The 24,967-nt window shown below is 34.0% G+C and overlaps 1 protein-coding gene across 3 annotated transcripts in view; it reads right to left on the bottom strand.

Moving 5' to 3' along the window:
* The window catches only part of LOC100867739 (uncharacterized), a 388,049-nt gene that overhangs the window by 83,587 nt on the left and 279,495 nt on the right, over positions 1–24,967 (bottom strand). For 2 of the 3 annotated variants that reach the window (XM_086908344.1, XM_086908346.1), the window contains one exon: positions 20,330–20,413. The exons of the other annotated variant lie outside the window; for it this stretch is intronic. In XM_086908344.1, the coding sequence (XP_086764470.1) occupies positions 20,330–20,413 (84 nt within the window). The remainder of the gene's footprint in view (positions 1–20,329; positions 20,414–24,967) is intronic. 3 annotated transcript variants of the gene reach the window in all.

Genomic DNA, 24,967 nt, shown 5'->3' with positions numbered 1-24,967 from the left:
TCAATTAAACATTGTCGTCATTAACAGTTTTTAGTAAATTATGTACATCTCTATCGATATGTTATATCAAACATTATTAAAAATCACTAACAATTGCCTCACTACGTATAGTTAATTGATACAATCATCCAATCAATTCTAAGAATGAAATAACAAATAATCACGTGATTACGAAACTGAGCAACAATTAAAAGCAAGTGTCCACTTATTTACGAAGATAAAACGCGTTCTTCGATAACGTTTGACGCTTGAATCGCGTTCACCAAACCATCGAAATCGTTCCGAAAACATAACCATTCGTATCGTGAAAGATGGGAGCTTGAAGGATGGGAGGTTGGTGGCCGAAAAGAAAAAAACAAAAAACGGCTGTTTTCAGTGGTGAAAGGTGCGTGCGTAATAATCACAGAAACGTCTCGTTTCAAAGGTTCGAAATCACGCGAACGTGCACAAAGCTGAACACCGATCAAAAGACCGGGGGAGAGATCGATCGGTCTCCGCGAAAACCGGCTCAAACGACTCTTTTGCATCTACTCCGAGCATCTAAAACGGCAAAGCCCTCTCTCAACGAGGGCTGTTTCATCCTTGAGTATACATTATGTAAGCAAAGGTCTATGAATGTTTGATTAAAGCGGTAGAAATAGTTTGCGAAAACGCTTTTGCCTACTTATATAATGGAATGGCTCTCTATTATCTATCGCGATTCGTGCGATTTTTAGGTTATGTTGAGAATAATTGGAATACTTGTATTTATTATATATAACATGCATATTTGTGCTTAATTTATTTTCGTGTTGCAAAAATTTGTGTAGTTAAAGAGGTGTATAAATGAATTCTTTTAAGATTTTTTATATGGCATAAAGCGCGCCAAATTTAAAACATCCTAACCTAGTCATTCGAAAAATAACGTTGCAAAATTAATATCTACACGATTTTGTATTCTTCTTTGTATAATAGATATAAATTTGATACAATTGATAAAACTGGAAGAATTTTTGGGAAACATTTTGATATATTATCTATTCATGAATTTGAATAAAAAAAACTTTGAATAAATCTAAGAAAATAAGTATGTTACGTGGTAAGATAATATTTAACATATCTAATCCTATATATAGCTGATTCAAGCTAATTTTTTTTCATTCTCTTTCGAGAAACTCGTCGAAATGTAACGAATTTCATTATTTTTTTTTTTTTTTATTGATTAAATAGCTTGACTTTTCTGCTTATACGAATTCTCATGAAAGTTCGTTCCAAAATTTCTTCCTATTAATTTTTCCTTGCACATTGGAAGTGGTATCATGTACATATTGTAAAAACATATATCGAATCAGATTCGAAACGTATGCAGTGAACGTGTTAAGTATAAGATATCCTCGCCATTAAATTTTTATTTAAAAAGAGCATAATAAATTCACAAAGTCATTCGAGATTAAACAACGTGATGTTATTTATATCTTAACAATCCTTTCTTTTTTTCGTTTCGTTGGAATTTTCGTCAATGGTATAACTTTTTGATTTTCATAAATAATTCAATTTAATATCTTCCTTAATCTGCATTAATCTGAATAATTTAATTAGTTGAATGTAAAAAATTGTTGAATATTTTATTTAAAAGTACAAAAAAAAATACTATAATTATTATAATATTTCATCTTTTGGATATAATTATATAATTAAATATTGTATATTAATAATTATAATAAATGTTGCTGCAAAAAAATGTCAATGATTGAATAAATTTGTTGTCTGCATTGTTGAATCAAAAAGAAAATATTCCATTATGAATTTTTCCATATTATCATAAGATTGATAATAAATAATATTCAACTTCAGATTCATCGAGAGCATCATTCAAAAGAAAACCAATTGTTTTTATCATTAAAGTTTGATCGAACTATTTTATCCTATCCATCATATCTGCAAGACCTCGACTCTCTATTTAATTTTTAAATTAATTTTTGATTAAAACTTTTTTTCAATTACAAATTTTAATTAAAATTTTTCATTTCAAAATTCTCTCAATGGACAATCTTCAAACATCACCACAAGAAATAACCGTATACCGGTATTTATAAAATGGAGAAAGCTCATAGAACAAAATGATGCGTACGTAAATTGATTGGATGTACATAACAAAAAACTGTCTGATATTTTTTTAAAAACGAAACAAACTTTTTGGCAAAAGTTGTCAATGAACTCTTTTCCAATTTTTTTTTTTTTTAATTCAACAAGTATCCATTACGAGAATTATATATTAAAAACTTGAATCGATTCATGTTCAACCACGTTCTCATACTTTCGAAAGAGGTAAATGTATTGTACATGTGTGCCATCTGTCACGGACAAATGTCACTTCACAGATTTTGAAGAAATCTGTATGTATTGCCAGCTGTTCGTGTAAACGCGTATTTGATCTTCTTTCCATGAATCACAACAGATTTGCAGATACGATATCACTTTTGATAAGTTATATCAGTACAATCGATGTTTCGAATCGGGACAGTGCTCCAATAATTTAATACCTATAAATCAATATAAGAGAATTGGAAACTGATGATTCGCTTTATATAAAATGGAAATTGATAGCACTTGACGTGAATGTAAAAAGAAAAAAAAAAAAACTCGAGAATGAAAATTCAATAGACTGTTATTACACCTGTATGAATTTTCTTTGGATAATTTAAAGATATTCATCTTTAAATCTTCCGTTCCGAAACAATGATATTTCATGTAATTTAATAAATATTGCTTTTAACGTTAATTAAATGTTTCTTTTCAAAACGTTGTTCAATCAATTTCATCCGTTTCGTGAATAAGAACGAAAGATAAAACGAAAGATAATTCATATAAATTTTATAAGTTTGAAGTTGTTTTACATTCATGAAATATTTTTATAATTTATTTATTTATAAAATTCTGAATTTCTGCCGAGATGCAACGTCTTCTCCTTCATTTACAAAAATACAGGAATTTTTCTTCAATTACTGTTTTTAAACCTTCAAGCAAACTTTCGCACATTATACGGATTCTTTACATTTTATACTCGTGTTTTCTTTTGCAATGTTAATTCATGATATAAAAAGCACATCTTTCACGTTTGTGTGGAAAAGGAATAAAAGGGGCAGAAATAATTGGAAATATTTTCATCTTTTAAAATTAATGCATATAAATATTTGAATGGATATTTCTGTGAATATTTCTGTCGCTCGGTATCAGGGCTACTTTTTCTTTGCAAAATTTTCAATATTTCACCACTATTATATTCATACGTTTAATCTTCTCATATTATATAATTAGAACTTTTGATTTTAATTCGAAAATTTGAAGCAATTTTTTTGAGCAAATGAAATCAAAGTATTTGTATTTTTTTTTCTAATATTTTGAATATAATTTCAACTGGAAACACAATTGGAAACACTACAACATTACATTTAAAATAAAGAATAAAGATTATTTTCATCCTTTCAAATGTAACCCATCTACATATTCACATATAATCTATAGATGTATATTCTCATTATAAAATGTTTTATTAGAAACAAATAAAAAATGATTTTGACGATACAACTTACTAGTTTCAATCTGCTCGAAATTTCTTAAGAACAAACAGATATTATTTTTGAGCAAATCCGAATATTTCTACATTTTTCACGTGAAAATTCTCTGAAACATCGTTATCGATAAATCACAAGCGTTTTCATCGTCGCCAGTTTGTCTTTGTACTTTCGAGGATCGAAGTTTAATCGTTCCAGCATTGACCGTTCTGACCACTCTTCAGAAATGTAATTGCAAAGAATCACAAATCGGCACGCTGAAAGAACGAATTCTCTCTCGAGAACAACACGAATTAATTTTGAAGTAATGTTAAAGTTTCAAAAAAAGGAGGAAGAGAGAAGGTTCTTAATCATAATCCAAAAGTTCGTATAAAATTGATGCTCTTTATATTCCTAAAAGAAATATACGAATAATGTTAAAAGAAATTTTCGATTCGATCAATTCCATCCTCAATCGATCTTACAATCAACGACCTTGAAAGGAATTTTAATTTTTTCCCTCAATAAAATCGAGTTTTAAAACAAAAGTTTCTAAATCGAGGCGATAATTTTCAATAAACTCAATAATATTAGCGAAATTAAGACGATAGATCGAAAGAGTGACACGTCGATCGTTTCGATTCGAATTTGCATCCCGGTCACTGCTAACTCTCGGCATCTCTGGGGTACAGTTACCGCGTGAAACATTCGTGGAACGATGGATCTCTCGGTCCCAGAGTGACACTTCCGCGTTACACCGCGCGTACTTGCCGCGGAACGAGCTGGTGAATGGAGGAATAAAGCCAACGAGAGGGGGGGGGGAGGAAAGGTGAAGGGAGGCGGGGAAGAAACAAAGGCAAAAGATGGAAAACGAACCGCGTATTCGTTGAGGATTTTTCTCTTCAGACTTATGGCGGGGACCTGCTATCTGCAATAACGTACAGGGTGTTCTGCGACAATTGGAATTGCAAAGAGGAAATTGATCGTCGAGCAAATATTATTTCGTGGAAAAGCCAGGTTAAAAATAAAGAATTCGTGCGTTTGAAATTGTACGTATAGTAGAAAGTTCGTGTCTAATTCTCTAATTCCAACTGTGTCCCTGATTTTTTTCATCCAAAAAAGTCTTATATAAATGAAGCTTAATCCATATTTTCATACTTTCATGCGTTCCGTTTGATTTCAAGAATCGTAAGATTTCAATGACAAACAATTTAATCACTCGACCAATGATGAGCCTTGAAACATTTTGTTCATCGAGAACTCTGAAAGAATACGATCGAAACATTCGAATAACTGTCCAAGTCATTCAAGTACAAATATTTTTCCACTCGCCTTCACGCACAATATGAATCCATCTCTGAATCTCAAAACACCCCTATACACCCTGGTATACGCGTCAATTTAGTTGCCACGGGGGATGCCATCGAGATAGAGGGCGTCGCGGCGCCGAGACCAAGGCTCCGTCACCGGCAGGCTTTGAATTTTCCCGGAGACACGGATGGCAAGTGACTGGTGCAGGCGCGATTCCATAGGCGATCCCTGGCCACTGTTATCCCAGGCCACCAAGGGGATATAACGCGTTAAAGCTCCACGAGGCAGCCGAGTGGAAAACGTGGAAGCTTTTCTTGGGGCGAACGAAATCGTTTGTTCATAGTGGTTTGTCGAGTAATTATACATGGAAATAACATGGAAAGAAAATAGAATATAGCCATCTGAAACAAGAATTTTGTACCTACGTTCCAATTTCTTAGTTTATATCATCCAAACATTGCGTGTGGCCGGATAGAATCAGAAGTGAGATGATTTAATTCGTTGATTTGAACTCGTATATATATTTATCACATTTATATGAAGTAACAAGAGTCCCTAGAATGTAACGTAATACATGTATAATAATAAAATGGCAAAAGAGAACAACAAATTGAGTTCTATATCTAATATAGAATCTATATAATATTAATCTTAACTGCAAATTATTTATTGTTAGAATTTGTTGAAATATTTTCTCATTTTCTCTGATCGTCAACGAGTTTGTTAACGAGTTAACGGGAATAAGATAAGATTAGAATCGACATTTTTTCGTGAAGGAGATTAAAAATAGTTATGGAGGGTAGGCTTCCGCCAAGTGTGTCCTCCTTTTGTGCCTTGTGGGAACGTTACTGGGGTGTCTCGAAAATGTAAGACTGGAATTGAAGGGATGAGCCGGGTGGATCGTGACGTGGGTAAAAATGTGTTCATCGTTGGCTGCCTGGCTGTGCAAACTCGCCGTTGTATGAATTGAAATAATCTGGATCCTCGTAGGTTGATGTAATCTTGTGTGGTTAGCGGAGGGAAAATATATATCTACATACAGGGTGTTCAGGTTTCGGGATCTTAGAATGTTTATACAGCGTAATTGTTACCTGTGTATTTTCTTCCAGAGATTTATTCCGCTATCTCCTGGGGACGAATTATTTTATACAACGTTTAGCAAGGTAGTAATAATTATAAGTTATTCATTCGGTAATTTTATGAAAAAAGAAAATTTCGAGAGGAGTATTAACGTTGAAACATTGGTCTTTCGATTTTGAATGTACAGAGATGGTGAAATTTTATCTAAGAGATTTTTAGCTAATAAAATATGTTATTAGAATTTTACTATGAAAATTGATCATTTTTCAGGGATAGTTTTCTGTCCTTTTAAGATATTAAATTATATTATGTATACTACTTACTTTTAACGAAATTGTACTAAAAAAAGTTAATGGTGCTGGAATTAATCAATTATTTGGAATAATCATTAAAACTTAAACTGTGTACTATATATATGAACGTGTTGATTAAATTTTATTTCCACTGATGGCATAAAAAAGTATTTTTATACTCTTTTATTTAATTCGAATAAGATTCCATTGTGTTACAAGAAAAATTTTATTTTATCAATATCAGGAGCAAGTATCAACACGATAATCTGAATAACTATCGAATATTATAGTTACATGGAATGTGTATCGTAGCGTAGCTTCAGTCTTCGTACAGTTAATAATGAAATACCGTATAGTTCGGTCTTAAGCAAGTTTGATCTCTCTGGCTAGTCATCTTCTAAGATCTAAGATCTAATTATATTTTAACTTCCTGACAATTTCGTCATGAGAGACTTCTCTCCATCCCTTTCGACGTATAAGTAAACGTAAGATATTTGCATTTCCTTATCTATTTCGATAATATAATTGCATTACATTAATTAAGAATATCTGTTCAATTAAGATTCAATTTTTTAAGCGATTGAAAGATATTCATTGATTGCTTGTAAAAAAAAAAAAAATTAAAATTTACAATATAGATCGTTACTATAGTGTTGCAAATTTATATCTACCATGACATATTTAGATAGATTAAATAAAATTATAAGATAACAACAAGAATTTTTGATTTCTACACAATTCTCACAAATTTAAAATAACAAGATTATTCGTTGAAACAAAAAGAATCGTATAGAAATCTACACTTGCTAAAACTATTATACGAAAATTTCCTTCATATCTTTTTTTCACGATCTCCATCATGTTAAATAAACTCATATCTTCGATTTGAAAAACGCCAACACCTTTTATCGATAATGGAACGACGAAATCAAGTTTATCGCAAATTGGCTCCACAACCGATTTTGCATGGAGAGCGTCAGTCCGATATACGTGTATTACACAGTAATTAGAGAAAGCGGGTGTAAATATAAATTTTAATATCCGACCAGCAATGCTTTTTGGATTTAACAGCGATTCCGTGGCGGAATCTCAATTTCTCCAATTCCCGTATCAAAATTTCTCCTAACCCTTATATCAATGGCGCACAATCACACGTGTGAATGAGTTTCATATCTGGCTATACACTGGCGCGTATATTGCACGTGTGTTCGATTGGAATTGATCCGAAGGTACGAAATGAAAGAACGCGAAATCGTTAATTATTCGTAACGTTATCCGGTTTTTTGATTAATTTTGGTGGGCGAGAGGGTGCAACACGAAGATATTTCACGATTGACAATTTCGCGTGTAGTTTAATTTCACAAGTTTTATCGTTTCTTTTTTTTTTGTAATAATTATTTTGGAGCTGTGATAATAAAAATTCTCTTGTGATTTCATCGTATATTCAACAATTGTAATTTTCAAATTTTAACAATTGAGAATCGATCCTTTTTTATTGTTTAGAAATTAAAGATTAATACGAGCAAATTAATTTTTTGGTTAGATCGATTTTACTTCAGATTGTTGTTCAAATGGATGTATGACGTAATTGGTGAAATAATGAAATAAGAGAAGGAAGATAGATACGTAACGTGTAAAATTGTTTTTCTCATCGATCAAAGTCATGTATATGAGCAATGTGCAAATTTCGTGTCCAGGTAAGTGGAATTCACTTCATTTCAGTTGTAAGGAACGATAGAAGGAAAATAAATATGTTTCGTTTAATGACTTTGCATTGAAAGCCTTGCTTTTTCATTAATAATAATAATAATAATAATAAAGTTTTAGCGATAAAAAGATGGATTTGCTTTCTTCGATATAAAAATATCGTAAAGAAAATTTGTTAATTGGAAATTTCAAATAAAATTTCTTTAAATAAATTAATTAATTCGATCAACTATTGATTGACGTTAATCCAAAATTTCGTATGCAACATGCATATTACGAAAATAATAGCATTACTTATCGTTCAAAAGTTGACAAATCCTATCTTCAATCGATTCTGGTTCGCACAATCAATTTTCAAATTTATTAATTGGTCACTAAAAGTTGTCACGAGCGTTGGATGACCAACTTTCCATCGACGTTAACTCATCTAACGATCTAATCATAAGACAAATTGCCCTGCCAATACTAAAATAAATCACTCACCGCCACTTCCATTCCTAAGAGCCGAAATATATTGCGTTTTGAAGACAAAAGAAAGAAAAACTGAAAATGAAATAATAACACGTAATATTTTTATTTACTTTTTTGTTTGAAGTGAATACACTTCAAAATCATTTTCCTCTAATTGTCGATTTATAAATTACCTATCCTTTCCCATGTGAGCATACAATCGAATAGAATCAAAATAAAAATTTGTTTCCCTAGGAATAATAAATATAAACCGCGACTTTTTTTCACTTATTAAAATAAAATTTAACACAACACACGAAAATAATATTTAACGAATTTCCTCGAATCTTCATCGAATTTCCCCTCCAAATTCATTAATCGCGATACTTTATACAGAATATCCCAAAATATTGGCTACGAATTTTCGATTCGTCGAACAAGCCTCCTCCACTCCAGCCTTGGTCTACCTTTAATCTTTCTAAACGTTCTAATTTTTTTTAATTTTTTAAGCGATCGAAACGGCAAACAACTCGCGCGCAAGCAGTTGAATATACGTTTCAATTTGCAAAGAGAGGGAAGAGGAGGGGGGGGGTAGTAAGGCAGGTTTCGTTTCGAAGAAAATTACGTTCGTTAAAACGACAACAACGGTGGAGAAACAACAACGGCCGAGATACAACGGCGTTAAGATTAATTGAGAATACACAGCTTTGAGACTGCAAAATTGACTCCGCGCCCAAGTTGCAGCTAATACGGAGAGCAGACGACTTTGAAGGACCGCCAGAATCCTTCGGGGAAATAGAATCTCGAGGATGGGGTGCGAGTAACGGCTAACGAGTGGGATGTATTAGATTGTCAAAAGCTCGTGTCAATTGTTCCTGGTTGTGATTCCAGTGATGTGGAAGAAAGAAGAACGAGATGTGGTACGAGAGATGATTCTAAAATATCGGATTACTTAAAAGAGTAAAAAGGAAATAAATGTGAAGAGAAAGTAATATAAATATGAAAATGAAAATATATATAAATAAAATAACGTAATAAATTTTTTTTTATTTTATTAGATATATTTGTTGCTTTTCAACATTAAAAAAAATATGCTTCTGTTTATAATTAAAACAAACATTATAATTACACGATAAATAAATATTGAATTTCAAATACAATTGTAAATATATTCGAGTGTATATTTCTTCTATTTTTACTATTTTTCTTTGCATATTGATGATTGAAATCTTTTGTTCGAAGTATCTTTTTTTTCTTTTTTTGAAAAAATAAAATATGTCTAGCAGAGTATTATAATATTCGGAAAATATAACAGGCATAATATAATATTTTCCATGCGAAATCAATAATCTCTTTCTCTGTATTTTGTGAATATTCTGTAGTTTTGCGTATTGTTGTTATGAAAAGTCACTTCGTTCCGATTCAAGGGTCCTGGATGTTTCATTGTTATCGTTCCTCCGAATTTTTCCGACTGAGTGTGCTATTGATATATATATAATGGTTTGGATTTTCGATTATGATTCAAAATATATGAGTTGCACTGCTTGATAATCCGATCAAACACAGAGAGCAAGCTATCTCTGCGAATCATTTCGTAAAGTCCACTTTTCACGTCCAAATACTCTAACGTTTATTCACGATTATGCATATTTTCAGACGATCAAAACGATTTCGTTGCAAAATCTCCAGTATGATATCCAGAATCGATATTATTATTTCTTTTTTTTTTTTTTTTTTTGTAAAAATATCTATTAAAGATTGATTTCGATATGTTTGATCATTTAATCGATATTATAGCACGAATTTTTACATTGCTTTTTTTTCAATTCAAAAAATAATTATACTCGTGCAAGGAAAAATTCCTCAAAATGTTATCCAGAAGGAATTATCATCGTTTCGTCAATATTGCAATTAATTTCCTTAAGAATTAAAAGGCTTTTTTTTGTATACATTGATAAATATTAATCCTGGTGTTGCCACCTATCCTTTTTCATTCATCAATTGGTCAATTAAAAAGTATAGATGGCGGCACATGATTAATTACTCTACCCCATAACTATACACATATGTTACGAAAGATCCTATTATCCTCGATAAATATTCCAACATCCTGAATAAATTAGCTAATTAAGTAATACTGATGAGATATTTGGACAAGTCTTAACAAGAAGGAATCTCAAGATAATTTTGAGATCATTGAAATCCAGTTTCTCGAGCCCTCGAGCTGATAAAAATTAATCCTTCGGATCGACTTGGTTTCCATACGCGCAGGAAAAGTCCAGGGAATAGAAAATCGAATATTTCCCACGCCAGGTATTCCAGAACCGCCGTTAATAAACGGCAAAACGAGCAACACCCTCCCCCTCCCCTCCCAAGAGAGATATCTCTTAAACAGGCTCGAATCAGAGTGATTAAAAAACGTCAGATATCTCTCCTCTCGCTCATCCAACTGCTCATCCACCCCCGATATTTTCTTCCTCTCGTCTCGTTAATGGAATGATGGAGGAGATCCTCCGTAATTTTCGACTCCGTATTTTCGATAATGCATACACGCGATTTTAATAAATTACCCCGAAAAGGAGGATAGGGGGATAGGAAATTACATCGCGCACACCGTCACCCCCGGATTTACGAGCCGCATTTAATTTACAAATTTAATTTCAGAGCAGGAGGGACGGCGCCTTGGAAAAGGAAAGGAAAAAAAAAAAAAAAAAAGAAAAGAAAAAAGAAGGAAAAAAAGAAGCGATACAAGGGTAGACAAGATATTGCTGACGATGGAGTAGCATTCCAGCGATAAATCTGAACTCACCGCCAACTATGGAAATTAAACTCTTGCTCCAAGTAGGGAGGGAACGTTTCAATTATTTCAATCTTGGAAAGGAGAAACGATGGTCGAACTGTTGGGTCGTAACGAGCTTGTCAAAGATTACGGCAGTGGGGAAATATCGGGGAGAATAACGTTATATAGTTGGGGAAAATATTGTACCGGTTTATTTTATTAATACTAGGTATTTGTAGTTAATGTTAGAAGTTTGTAACAGTTTAGAACAGTTTGTGGTATCTTACAAGTATTTATTTTTACCTGCAAATGATCGTAATTAAATTTCTATTTTAATAATTCAATTTTGTCGAAAACATTTTCGTTCACCCTTTAATAATAATCTGTTAAAATAAAAAAATGTGGAATCATTTGCAAGTTTCTCTGCAAGACAAAATAATTTGCTTCGTGTAAATGATGAAAATAGATTTTCATAAAGTTTTAAGTTTCTTATCTGTATAAATTTTATTCATTTAGGATTAGATTTAATAAATATGGAATGTTGATTAATTTTCATTTTTTAAGTGTGTTCAAAAATATGTGTATGTGCAAACTTCTTGACGTCAATGATTTCTCGGCTTTGCTAATGGAAGATCTCATTAGTCTTGAATTCTACAAATCAAGTTTCCACCCAAGTCCAAGTTTTTAACCCAACATTTGCATAAATGTGTCTCGATATATTTACAACAGCACGCGACATACAAGTTTAAATTTACAAACAAGATGCGATATCCTCACGTTCCATGACGTTGAATAATTTTAATAATTTTTTTCAACGTTTTCAGTGATATTTATTGAATATTTAAGAAATAAAATTTCATATGTATCATCATTTTAATTAAAACTATGGCAAATATTTCTTTCAATAATGGAATAAATTAAATCTTGCAATTGGAAATAAATTAGTTAACTTGAACAACTTAAATTGTTAACGAATCTTTGTCACACTAGCAACATCAATTTTGATTTCAGCATTAAACAAACAATTAATAAGAATATTTTATAAATGGGAATAAAATTCCAAATATCAAATTGTATTAAAATATTGTAGATTTGTATTCTGTTTTATGATTTCCAATCTATACAAAGTGACTTCTACTTCTATAAATGCAATTATTTTTTGAACGTTATACGAACAACAAAATTTGTACATTGTTTCGAAATAATTTTTTGACGAAATAAAAAGAAATAGAATTTCACTTCGTCTAATATAAATTTCAATTACTTATACACATAAAAATAAAATTTAATATTTCTAACTGCTAACTTTTGTTAGTACAAACGCATCAACATCCTGTACATATTATTCATCAGATATTTATCAGAAACTACATCCCTCATAATTATTATTAAATGTTAATTTCTGTAGAATTTAAATCTAGAAAAATCTATAAACAGAATCTATAAACAAAGTATCCAAAAAGCTCGTAAAAATTTTATTCGCAACCTATTTGTTATAAATTGCAAGTATAATTTGCACTATAAAAATAAACCATACTTTTATTCTCTTATCTTAAACAAATCTATGATTAGAATACAATCTTCTTTCCGCTACTTCTTTTCTACTTAATGATTTGCAGAAAAAAGTGTTACAAAGTTTAATTTCATTTAGCCTTAAAAACTTTCACGTTCGTTCGTTCCTGTCCTCGCATTTCTCCCTTTCATCAACTTTTACTGTCATCAACGCCGTCGAAAGTTTCTCTACTACTCTTTCGAGAGTAACACAGAAAGGAACTCTCGCGATTCGAGATCAACCACGCAAAATATTCAACGCCAGCTTCCCGTTCTTTCACGTGAGTTCCCATCCAACCGAGCTCGACAGCCTCCAAGATGATTAATTAGAAATTTAAGAGTTTCATGCGATGTTCCTACTAGTCTGGAGGCATTATTGAATCACAGCAAGTAGTCTTTGAAGCACTTGCAAGAGGATACATTCCCAGGAGGAACGAGCACCACGCCCCCGCCGCGGGCTAACTTCAACCAGAATAAACGTGGGGGGATTCTGCGTGGAACACTGCCTTAACCGTATATTCGAATCCGTGATGAAATTGCCCGATGAAAGAAAACGCGATCTCACAATTTCCGTCCTCTTATTTTCGATTCGGGATTGTTTCTTCAAAAAATCCGCCAATTAACGCCCTTTCGGAAGGACGTGAAAAGTATTCGTCGAGTATATATTCAGAGAGAAATTCATAAATTGCATGAAAATTCTGATTTGTATATAAAATTTTGTTCTGAGAATTTTTTTATTAAAATCTGGACATTTTAAGAAAGGGAAAATCACGTTTGATCGTTGATTCATTTCTCTGAAATAATATTTTACACATGTCTCATTTCTAACTAATTAAATTTTAATTTCTCACAACTTAATAAGAAACCAATCGTTTTTGTACACCAACTTTTTATCAATTTTTAGAATAGAAAAGAAAATTAATTTCTCAACAACTACTTTCTTAATTTTTATCAGTATTATTTAACATGGAATAAATTATCATCACTTTTATTGCCATTCACGCGTTCCGCCCGATCGGCTTGGCAAATATAAAGCAAGAAATTTAAGATTAGGGATATAATATTCGCGAATGGTTGGAGTTTTCGAGGGTCTGTGGCTTGACTGAATTTCGGTCGGTCAATAATGTGTTAATATTATCGGTGGGAAGAAGGTATTACGTCGGTGAAAAAGCACATTTCCGGGAAATGTGATGAGCAAAGTTGGCCAAGTCAAACAGAAGCAGGCAAGATTGCGTCTACCCCGAACTTTCTTCCAATCGTAAAGATTAAGGATCGCCCGCGATCGTGGCGAAACGATATCGCTGCGTAAAAACATTTGATCACGTGAGTTGTGATCTCCTCCTACTTAATTATCGACCCCTTCACAAGTGGAGACGTTCACGTTTCCTTTATCAATCGAATATCATTTCGAAGAGGCGAAAATTTGCAAAATATTCAAGTTTCAATGTCTCGAAATTAATAAAAAACCACGACAAATATATTTCCGAAAACAAAAATAAATTCCGCCCCATTTGCAAAAATCTCGATGACGAACACTTTTTCTTGTCCAAGAAAAGAGAAGGGATATTTCTTCTATTGGATATCGTATCGCTGGACGTGGTTTAATTCCTTCCTGCCTACGATCGTTCTTAAGAAATTCACCAGCATTTGCATTATTAAATTCTCACGGTCCGCGTTTACATTCACGAGCTTCGTACCCGGCCTGGGGAAAGAATTAATTGATAAACTTGGGACCTTGTAAGCAGGAAGATATTATTATTAGATAGCCAGTGAGTCGCGAATACACTTTGAAGGACCTGCGCAACCTACAATTCCCTCGAGGCGATGGAGAAGAGGGGGAGAGACAGAGAAGCAAGCACTGCGAGTGTAGCATGGCGGAGAAGTCGAACTGAAATAAACGAGGGAGACCTCCCTCGACATGGGTTTAGGGGAGAACAAGGCTCGGTTGCTTGGGATATCTGCGGCCAGACGTACAGAACGAAGCGTATTACCGTCTCTCCGAATTCCTAGTGACCTCTATTATTACGTAACTGTATTCTCGCAAATTGCACCGTGTATTTTGACGTCGTCCATCCGATCCGTGTTGACAGAGATCGTGTCCCTTCCTGATCCGTTCAATGCTACGTCGCTGAACGATCTATTAACGCGAGATATTTTTTTTTTTTTTTTTTAGAGATTTTGTCTCTCGTTTCTAAAAAATGGTACCAATTCGAAATTACAAAATTCTTTTCGATTAAAAAAATACTTGATCTCCCGTCTTATTTATTCATTTATTTATTTATTTTAAACGGCTCCTATTTTCCAACTCTCCTTCCTTCCCCTCTAATTTCTTCGTTACCACGGGAAAAAAAAAGAAAAGGAAAGGAAAAGAGAGAAAAAAATATCCACCCCACTTTCAGCGTTTCGCACACAGCGATGCATTAATTGCACATTATGTTCCATAAAGCCGGGAATCGTTTTAGATCGGAGGGGAGATCGGGGGGGGGGGAAGAGGGGAAAGAAAGGAGGAGAGAGAGAAAAAAACGAGCAACGAAGGGGGGAGTGGTTAGCACTTTTACCGACCGAGGCGAAATTTTCCACGCTTCTAAAAGCGGTTTCCCGGGGCGAGACTCGGCGGAAATTTTCATATTTAGAAGAGGGTTGTAATTAATTTCATTCCGGTTGTCGATCAATAGTCGTGGCCGTTAATTAAAAGCGGTAACGAGAGTGACTGAAAAACCGAGTGACACGGTAACTCCGTTATCGCATTATCCGCGCCGGTTTATCACGACGTGGAGGGAGGGGGGAGGGGGGGAGGGAGGGAATTTAAGGTGGCCGAAAAAGTAATTATCGGTTGCCATTAGCGGCGCAGTAACGTTAGATTCTTTCGACACGCTTTCACTTTGTCGCCGTTATCGAGAAGATAATGGCGAAGGAAAAACGACATTGCGGGGAAGAGAAAGGGGGAGTGGGGCGGGGGGATGCGGGTTCGAGGAAAAGAAATTATAAAGAAGAGAGAATTTCGATATCGAAAGTATTCCTTTCTATAGTAATGATGTCTACGATGAATTGATATTGATTTCTAGTTTTTGTATAAATTTTATAATTTTATAATCCGTGAAAAATATGTGTATCGAATATACATTGTTACGTTACAAAATAAATAATTTTTTGTGCTTTCTATATGTATTAACAGAGACACAATTAAAATGATAAAAAATAATTCACCTTTGAAAAAGTGCACATAAATCAACTGTTGATTTATTGAAACGAATTGAAACATTTACACTGTGTTCATCTGTATATCTGTACATCTAAATAAGCAAAATCTTCTCACGGACGGATAATTCATAGATTCCGTTCAAAGAGACAAATTATAAATTGGTATATATAAATTTTTACAAATTAAAATTTTAATCCGTGAAAAATATGTAATCATAATAACATTTCTTGTGTTTTTTTTATATGTATTAATAGAGAACACAATTAAAATCGGCATGATTTTATTTCATCTTTGAAAAAGTGCACGATCAACTGTGCTTTATTATAAACGAATTACATTTACGCTATACGTATAAATCTAGATAAACAAATTGCACAAAATCTTCTCACAGACACAGGATAATTTATAGATTCAAAGGGACAAATTGTAAACTGTTATATATAAATTTTTCCTCGAATTATAACTCCAATATGCTACTACTAATAAATACAATTTCAATAAATCAACGATACGTTGTAGATATTCGAATGCTCCCTACACGAGAAAAATAAATTTCGAAGAGAATTTTCGATTGGAACGATCGCGAGACCTTGCGTGCACGTGTGTGACGTGAAGTAGAAGTAGAGTAGCGCGGCATTTGTCAGGCGTGGCGTAGAATTCGAGACTTCCGCCCTATGCGGTGACCGAAAAGCACAGAAGCTCGGGTAACGTCCACAGATTAGCATAAACAGTATTGTCTTTGGAGGATCGAGTAACGGGCGCAAAGGGCTCGATAGGATTCGATCGAAATAAGCAAACAAGCTTCGATCCAACCGTGTGGGTTAGGCAAAGGACCTACGATGAATCGCGGTAAAACAACAGCAGACGGATCGACGACCGTACACGTCCAACCGCTATATTTTACCTCAAACGTCTCTTGGCTTTCGCTGGGTCGAGGGAACGAAGTTTTGATTAATAAGGAGGGGATATATAAATATCGTCGATTTCCATATTCCAAGTTTCTTCCTTAATCCTGGGGGAAGAATAAACTGCGCTTGTGTCTTATTTGCATCGAATGATTATTACAATTGGATGTCGTTATGCGGGGATTTATGATTTTGTAGGAAGAGATAATCGAATTAGTTCAAAACAGTTTTATTTAGAAAGGATAAAATGACTTTATATTTTATATATATTTTTTTTGGATAATTTTGAATGAAACATCCTGTACAATCTATCTTGTACATCAGTTCCTCGAATTTTAATATGTACGATGAAATATTTGAATGCTAATGGAAATTTAATCTAATTGAATTTATTACAAAATATTTTCACTTAAATATAATAGCAAGATTGATTAATTAATAATGTGCTCGGAAGAAGGATGAATAATAAATTAACGTTTGTTGTCACGTATAGATACGTGCACAATATCAGTGTATTTTTAGTTATAATTTCTGTCGCCAAAGTTAGAATTTATTCGCAACAAAGTTAGAAAAGAAAATGAAACGAAATTTCTGCAACGCAACGAATCAAGATAATCAATGTCATGCTCTTAACCATTACTCAACACTTTAATGGCATCGAGTAAATTTGCTTGGTCATCTTATTATCGAAGACCACCTTCGTACATTAAAATACGATATTTCTTCGTGGCTAATTAGACTCTACTTGACGATGTGACGTCGTTGTGACAGTGATGTCAAAGTTAAACGAACGAGAATGGAATATCGATGAAGATAATTCCGTAAATAAATAAAATAGAAAATTGATCGATTCTTAAAAGAGACGAAAAGTGATTGATCGAAGAGCATGGAAGATTGCGATGATTTATTTGAAGATAAATTCCGAAGACGAAAAGTTGACCTTGACCTTGAAACCCAAGGCCAACATTTTTCCATCCCATTCCATCGTGCTCTATTCACCGAAAGGATAATAACGAATTGTAGGGAGCCACTACATGGTGGGCTTAGAATCGAGAATTTGTAGGGAAAGGTCACAGTATAAATCAGCCCTTTCAAGTTTGTGCCAAACCATCACCCTCCACAATAGGACTCTTTACGAACCACTAGTTTACCCATTGTACATTGCCTTCAATTTCGCCATTGCTTCTTTTATCACTTCGAAAAACCTGACCAATCACATCATTCAATGCGCAGTGATTCATTCCTTTGACGATTTTTTTTTTTTGTTATACAGTTCTTTTTATCCTAATATTTTCTTTTCTTTCTTTTTACTTATTGAAGAAAAGCATCAGATTATAGAAAAATTATGTATAATAAAAGTAATATGATAGTGATATCAATATTACAATTTAAACTATAAAAAATAAACTTTACAGACGGAAATGAACAATTTTTTAACAACGATCTTTAATAGAACTCACGAAGTTTCAGGGAGCATGGAAAGTGCATGCTTTCGAGAAGGATACTATCTACTTCGACGTCCATACAGATGTTGCTTGTTGTAATCCAATAGTTCGAATTCTGGGTGACGTATATAGCACATAAAACCTATGATGCGAACGGAATATGGGTTCGAGACACACACTAAGAGATCTCTGGGAATTCAGAGATTTATATGTAGCTTTCACACTATCGTCGTGCCTCCATCGTTTCGCTCTTTTTGCATCAAAGATATTGCATCAAGTATCAAGCGAAATATTTCTCGAAAAGCTGAGATAAATTGGATTAATACCATCTCTCTCTCTCTCTCTCTAAAAAAAAAAGGTTCGAACGAATAGAAAAATGATCTTTCGTTGCCAAAGAAATTAATAATATCCGAGCCAGATCGATTAAATTTAATTTCTCGAATTAAAGTAACGTGTTTTCACTATCGAATATACGAATCGTGAGTATTATTTCAAGTCAAAGTAAAGGGCAACACTTGTTGAAAGTATATTTCGAGTCAATTTATTCGAGCTTACGTACAAAGGAAATATTTATTTCACAAATTCCATCGTTTATTATTCACCAAAAAAAAAAAAAAAAAGAAGAAGAAGAAGGAACCTGCGGGTTAGGTTCCCATAAAATATTCCATCCACGAATACTTTATTCCGGTCGAAAATTTCGAGGGCAAAGATATCGGTCGAAGAATTTTCTTCTCCTCCTTCTTTTCTCTCTTTCCTTTTTTTTCCCCAGAAAAAAAGGGGGAGGGAGGGGGAAAAAAAAAGAAGAAGAAGAAGAAGAAAATTATCGTGGCACAGGATAAAAGCTTTGAGGACCTACAAACAGCCACGGCTCCCGAGGGAGGCGCGGACGCCACGGGATCCTGCGTGTCTGGAAAGTTGAACGAAAATAAACGAGAGAGCCTCGATGTAGGTTGAGGGAATGAGGTTAAGTTCTAGGATACCGGGATCCACGGTTGTGGTACAGGACGAATACAGGCCTCGAGGACGAAATTTATGCACCAGACTTGGAGGTAAATTTATATATACCACGAGACCTCGATGAAACTCACCCTTCGAACGGGACAACGTTTCGACGTTTTTTGAAAAGTAATGCATTTTTTCACGAAAGTTTTTAATATTCCTCCGATTGCCTGTCATCGAACCTTACTTTTCACGATACTTGTTTCCGATGGCTCGAATGGAAAATCTTGAAGGGGATGAACTATTCATCAGAAGGGAATAGGAATCGTGATGAAAGTATCAAAAATCGAGTGTTCTTTGATTTCATGGATCTTTGATTTTATTGTAAGTAGTATAAATATCTGTCGTCAAGACATACTAAGTAATTTAATTCAAAATTTGATGGAATAAATATTTAAATCACGAACAATAAGCTTGTCGAATGCAATTAAATAAAAATACCAATACGAATTTATTATTATATTTACCTCGACGAGTAGAGCATGTACTTTTAAGAGTTATCTCAACACTTTGTACATTAAGAAGGTATCATCTCGTATTTTTGAGAGAGAGAGAGAGAAAAAAGTGTGTATCCACTATGCATGCTAATACACACACGCGTTATATATGGTAAGTAAGTATGATGGTAAATATGTAAAAATAAAGCGACGCGTCGTTTCGTAGTCAAAAAAGTATTACTCCATTTTATGAAGCTATATCATAAAATGTGTGCACTTTTCTTCTGAAAGCGCAATGTTAGAAACGATGCACAAAGTCATTGTTTATCACCCAAGCCTCGTAACGCGTGAATACCATTTGGCAAAGTGCGAGCTGCAATTTCTATTCCTTTTCTTCCTTTATTTTCTCAGTCGTTTCACTTTTTTTTTTTTTTTCCTTCTTTGAAACGATTCATTGTCGATCGAGAGTTAAAAATTTTAAATCACTATTAAAAAATTTACTTTAAATTGTAGCGGGTAATATAAAACAATTGTTTCATTCTTGACCAATCATTATCCAATTATTCAATTTGTAATTTAAATATCGATCTGTATAAATAAAGATGACAATGATAAAATTTTAATTTGAAAAACTTACCCATGAATGCAGCCAAGTTAATATTGCGAGAAACCTTGCCACAGTTTGCAAACTTTCTGCGAATCGCGATACGGTGATTGGTAACTGGAAAAAAAGGAATAGAAATGGTGAATTATATTTAAAAATTATATATACACTTTCTTTACGCGTTAAAAATCTCCAATTTTGCCAGAATGTTTCGCTTCGATTCAAAAATTCCACCGCATCATTTCGAAGATCGACGAGCTCGTCGATCGTTCAAGATCGATTTCATTGAATAATTCGTATAAACACGAATCCTTTCGCGATGCTCGTTAAAAACTTTCGAGCAATATTAACTCGAGCTTGACGAAGAACCACTTCTCCCTACATTTCTATTTTGCTAAACAGATTTCCTCGAGGTTAAGGCAAACGGATATCGTTGGTGGTACAAACTCACGCACCTCCATTCACGAACGAAGTGGAGAAAGTGGGGCAAACACCGATTACCGATTAATCCGAACTTTCGTGGCTGAAAGAACTTGACGCGGGAAACCAACTCAAAAATTACATCGAGCCAAGTACCATGGAATTTTTCCAAGTTGGTAATTGACCAGATACGCCATTGGAAAGGATTTGTCGAGGAAGTCTGTGTGGCGACATATGAAACTTTTAATATTTTTTCCTCTCCTGGAAACAGCTCGATTCGTTCCAAGTAAAACTTATTCCCTCTTAAATCGCGAACTTCCCTTATTTTCACGAGATCGTTTCAATTAATCTAACAACGACTCTCATTTATAAAGTTGCTGCTGCTGTTCACAAGGAGGAAGAGGGGGGAGAGGGAGCGGGTTTATTATTCGACCGTTCGAATCCGGTTCCTTCGAAATTTTTCCCCTCGGAGGAGAGACATTTTCGGAGGGTTGATGCGCGTTATCGGATTAGAGGGTGGATGGCAGAGCGCATCGCGCCGACATGTCACGGCGAATATATACGTATTATCTGGGAAAAGTGCAGCGGTCGAGTCGGCAGGCTGGAAACTAGACGAGAATAAACTGGAGAGCCGTGAAATGGATCGCGGCAACAGGGTCAAGTTTTCGCCTGTATCGGGATGAGATGGGATCGAAGGGGGCGCGCGCCACCGTATTTTTAGAACGGTTGAAGGAAACTGGACAAGCGGAAGTAACGTGTGACGCGCTCGGATAATGATGTTGAACCGTTTATTTGTTTATTCGTTTTGCGATGAAAGGAATGAATAAATTTTCTGAAAAATCCGTAATAACGCACGAGCTGTATCAAATTTGAACAAATTGTAACTTTTTAATCGCGCACAATACACTGGAGCAATATTGAACGTTGAAAAAGGATACCATTAAAATAGAATGTATAATCCTTTTCCATCCTCCCTCCCCCTGCTTGATCCAGTACAGTAACTTCATTAACGCAAAACTGTTTTAATTTTAAAAAACGAGAATTTCGATATATCGAACACCGTCTTTGTCTCGCGCGCCCATTATCCCGCCACGAAATCGATTTTTCCATTCTGTGTACGCCCACATCGAAGGCATTAATCTCGCAAACGAAGCACGATTAAACGCAATCGCGTGTCGTGCATCGTGGACACGTACACAGCGCATAAGGTATAAGCGTGTTCCTACGAAAAAAAAAAAAAAAAAAATTAAAAAAGCGGCCAAAGAAAGCTTCGGATTATATGGTATTCACTTAGTGACGTCACATTTAGTAACCAATCCCCCTCCTCTGTAACTTTCAACAAGAGGAGAATGTACGACGTCACGTAGCCCCACCGCTGCATCAAACCGCGTGGCTCACCAATCCAGCAGTGTAATATAACGTCACGTGATGCTACTCATGGTCACCTGGAAAGATAGATAGATATGTGATATGTTATATCACATATGACTTCATTATCGCATATATTGCTTAATCTCTTTCCAATAAACAAAAGTTTCTTTTCTCCCCTCTAACTGTATCTCTGGAGAGAGTGAAAATCTATAGTCTGGCAACTCTGTGAGAGCGAGAATCACGGTGATATCGAGGCGAAGCAGGGATAAACTCGGGGAAAAGGGACGTGTGTAGAGACGTGGAAAGAAGTTCCCTTTGAAACGAGGCTGCGGGCTGCGGGGTTAAGTACTGAGATAGAAAAGGAAGGCCACGTCTAGATAGAAAAGGAACGACGCCGTTTGAATACCAGATGGGTGGAAAAAAAAAAAAAAAAGAAGAAATCGAGCTGAAATCGTGCATATTGAAACGCACGTTTTAACGTTCGAATCTTGCATTTTGCAAATGTTATATAGGGTAAATCTGCGCCGGTGTTGATTTTCGACGGTTGGATAAATAAATGAACGAATAAATAACGCTCGTCGTTGTATTTTGTTTGCCGAATTGATTATTTTATTTCGGTGTAATGTAAACAAAGTGGGGAAATTGGAGATTTAGGTGGAAATATTTGTCGCGTTTTTGCAAACGTTTCGGGAATATAATTCCCAAATATTTTTATTCTTATTATTGTATTTAGATTATTATTATCCACAAGCATTACCGTGTATAATAACAATTTTACCTTAGTTTGGAATAACGCGTAATAATCAATGTATCTTTTTATATATCTGCACAGATGATATTCAAAATTTCGTGAAAAACGGAAAGAAACAGTATATTTTGCATTCTTTATTTTCTTTTGTATAAACAAAATTCCGATCTGATTCCATTTTCTCTTCGCAATTGTGACTCATATAGGGCTTGCTCTACGCAAGACCCAGGAAAACAAATTTCCCAGGATTCATAAATTTCGTTGGACGGGGTGCGAGCGAGGGGTGGATAGCAATTAAATTAAAATTTCGCTTAATTGCCACGATTAACATTTGAATCTCAAAAGTTTTCTGAAATTTATGCAGATTTGCAAAGAACCTTTTCGAAAAGTGTGGATCGTTGAAAGGCGGCGGGAGAAGAAGCGGCAAATCAAGAAAGTTGCGCGAAAGAAGGATGACCAAATATGCAAATTAATTTAATAATAAATTCCATCGATTCCATAATTTACTTCCCTCAATGAACGAATTCTTCTTTCTTCGAATATAGGGCATGTCTATAAAATCGGTATCCTTTTTTTTTTTTTTCTTCAAAGATTGGCTCTCTCGTGGCAAGTTTTAACGCGTGATATCGAGATTTTGGAGCGGATTCAAGGAGCGTGATTTGCTCGATTGCGTCGCGCCTCTTTTTCCCCCAAATATTGCGGGCAAGGGTGTAACACCGCCATACGATAACGCGAGTTTTGGAATTAATCCCGGCCAAACTGCTGCTAAAAAAAGATAATTAAGACTCCTTAATCGCCTTTGACGATTTACGGATTAATTAAGAAACGAGTTTTATTTATCCAACTGTAGATTCGAGGATGTAAGTAAAATGCATTTATATTATGCATTTAAATCGTGTTACGAAAAGAAAATTGTTTTAAAATAATTCTATAATTGTTGATCGAGTTTGTTTAAAGAGATTTTATTAATAATCAATGCGACTCGAAAATTTAAATTAAATAAATTAGAGAATTAAGAAATGAGAAATTATTTATTAAATACATTTATTTAGAGTTACTTGACGAAATATTAAACGACGTAACATTCGCTTGCTTCTTTGGCTGCAATAATTCTAGAGATTTTACAACATGCATACGTTCCGTTGCAAATTTCAATTAATCTCACCAATTTTCAAACGTTCAATAATACCTATTCAACGCGTATACCGAAATGTAAATATTGTCCCGAAATGTAAACGCAGTTTAAATATGCGATACCGTGCACCGATTATCGATCTTTTGGACAACTGATGTTGCGGTTAAGTGACGTTCGAGTAATGGACATTCCAGTGTGCTACAATAAAAAAGACTGACACTGTTTGACACTGAAAAGGATTCGTTTCGAACGAGTAATATTTTCTCGATATTTCAACAAATAACAAATACTGCGATATTCTGGGAAAAAATTACTGGTATTTTTTATTTACCTATATCATCGTTGTTTTATTATTATTATTATTAATTATTGCATTATTGGTAAATCTCGTTACTGATTGTAATAAATAATTAAATTGATGATGCAAAGTGGATGATTTAAAAACATTTCTTTTTTTTTTTTCTCGTGAAATATTATTCGATAAAATAATACCTGTGAATCTGGAAATTGTGATCCCTAAGATCTAACATTCGAACGAAATTTTATTAAGAACTTTTAAAAATTTTTTTCCTTCGAATTCTACCTCCTTTCTACCTCCGATTCATGAATATTTATTGTGAATCTTATCGATTCACTCGTACAAATTCTAAATTTTACATGAATTTTAACTCTTCAATTATATTGAAGATTCAAGTGAAATGTTGATGAACACTCGATGATTACCTGTTTTTCTCTTTTCTTTTTTGAAATATTCGACACTTTAAAAGTTTATTATATCGTATCTGACCTACAGGATACAAAGAAATGATATTAAAACAAAGTTACTTAGCCTAGCACGAAGTAGCCATGATTTATGATTTCTCTCGTTTACAATATTTCTCACGCCAAAAAAACCAGATATGCAAAGAATCGAGTGATTAATGCATTACGAATTAACGTTATTTTATTTAGATCGTATCTTGTAATCTATCTATTTGCAATATATTTATATAATATC

The sequence above is a fragment of the Apis florea genome, unplaced genomic scaffold (assembly GCF_048593485.1).
Source record: "Apis florea isolate Af1SG1 unplaced genomic scaffold, ASM4859348v1 contig_3078_pilon, whole genome shotgun sequence".
In the NCBI taxonomy this organism is placed as follows: Eukaryota; Metazoa; Arthropoda; class Insecta; order Hymenoptera; family Apidae; genus Apis; species Apis florea.
Note: the sequence above shows the minus strand (reverse complement) of the source record. Positions and strands in the feature narration are given on the sequence as shown.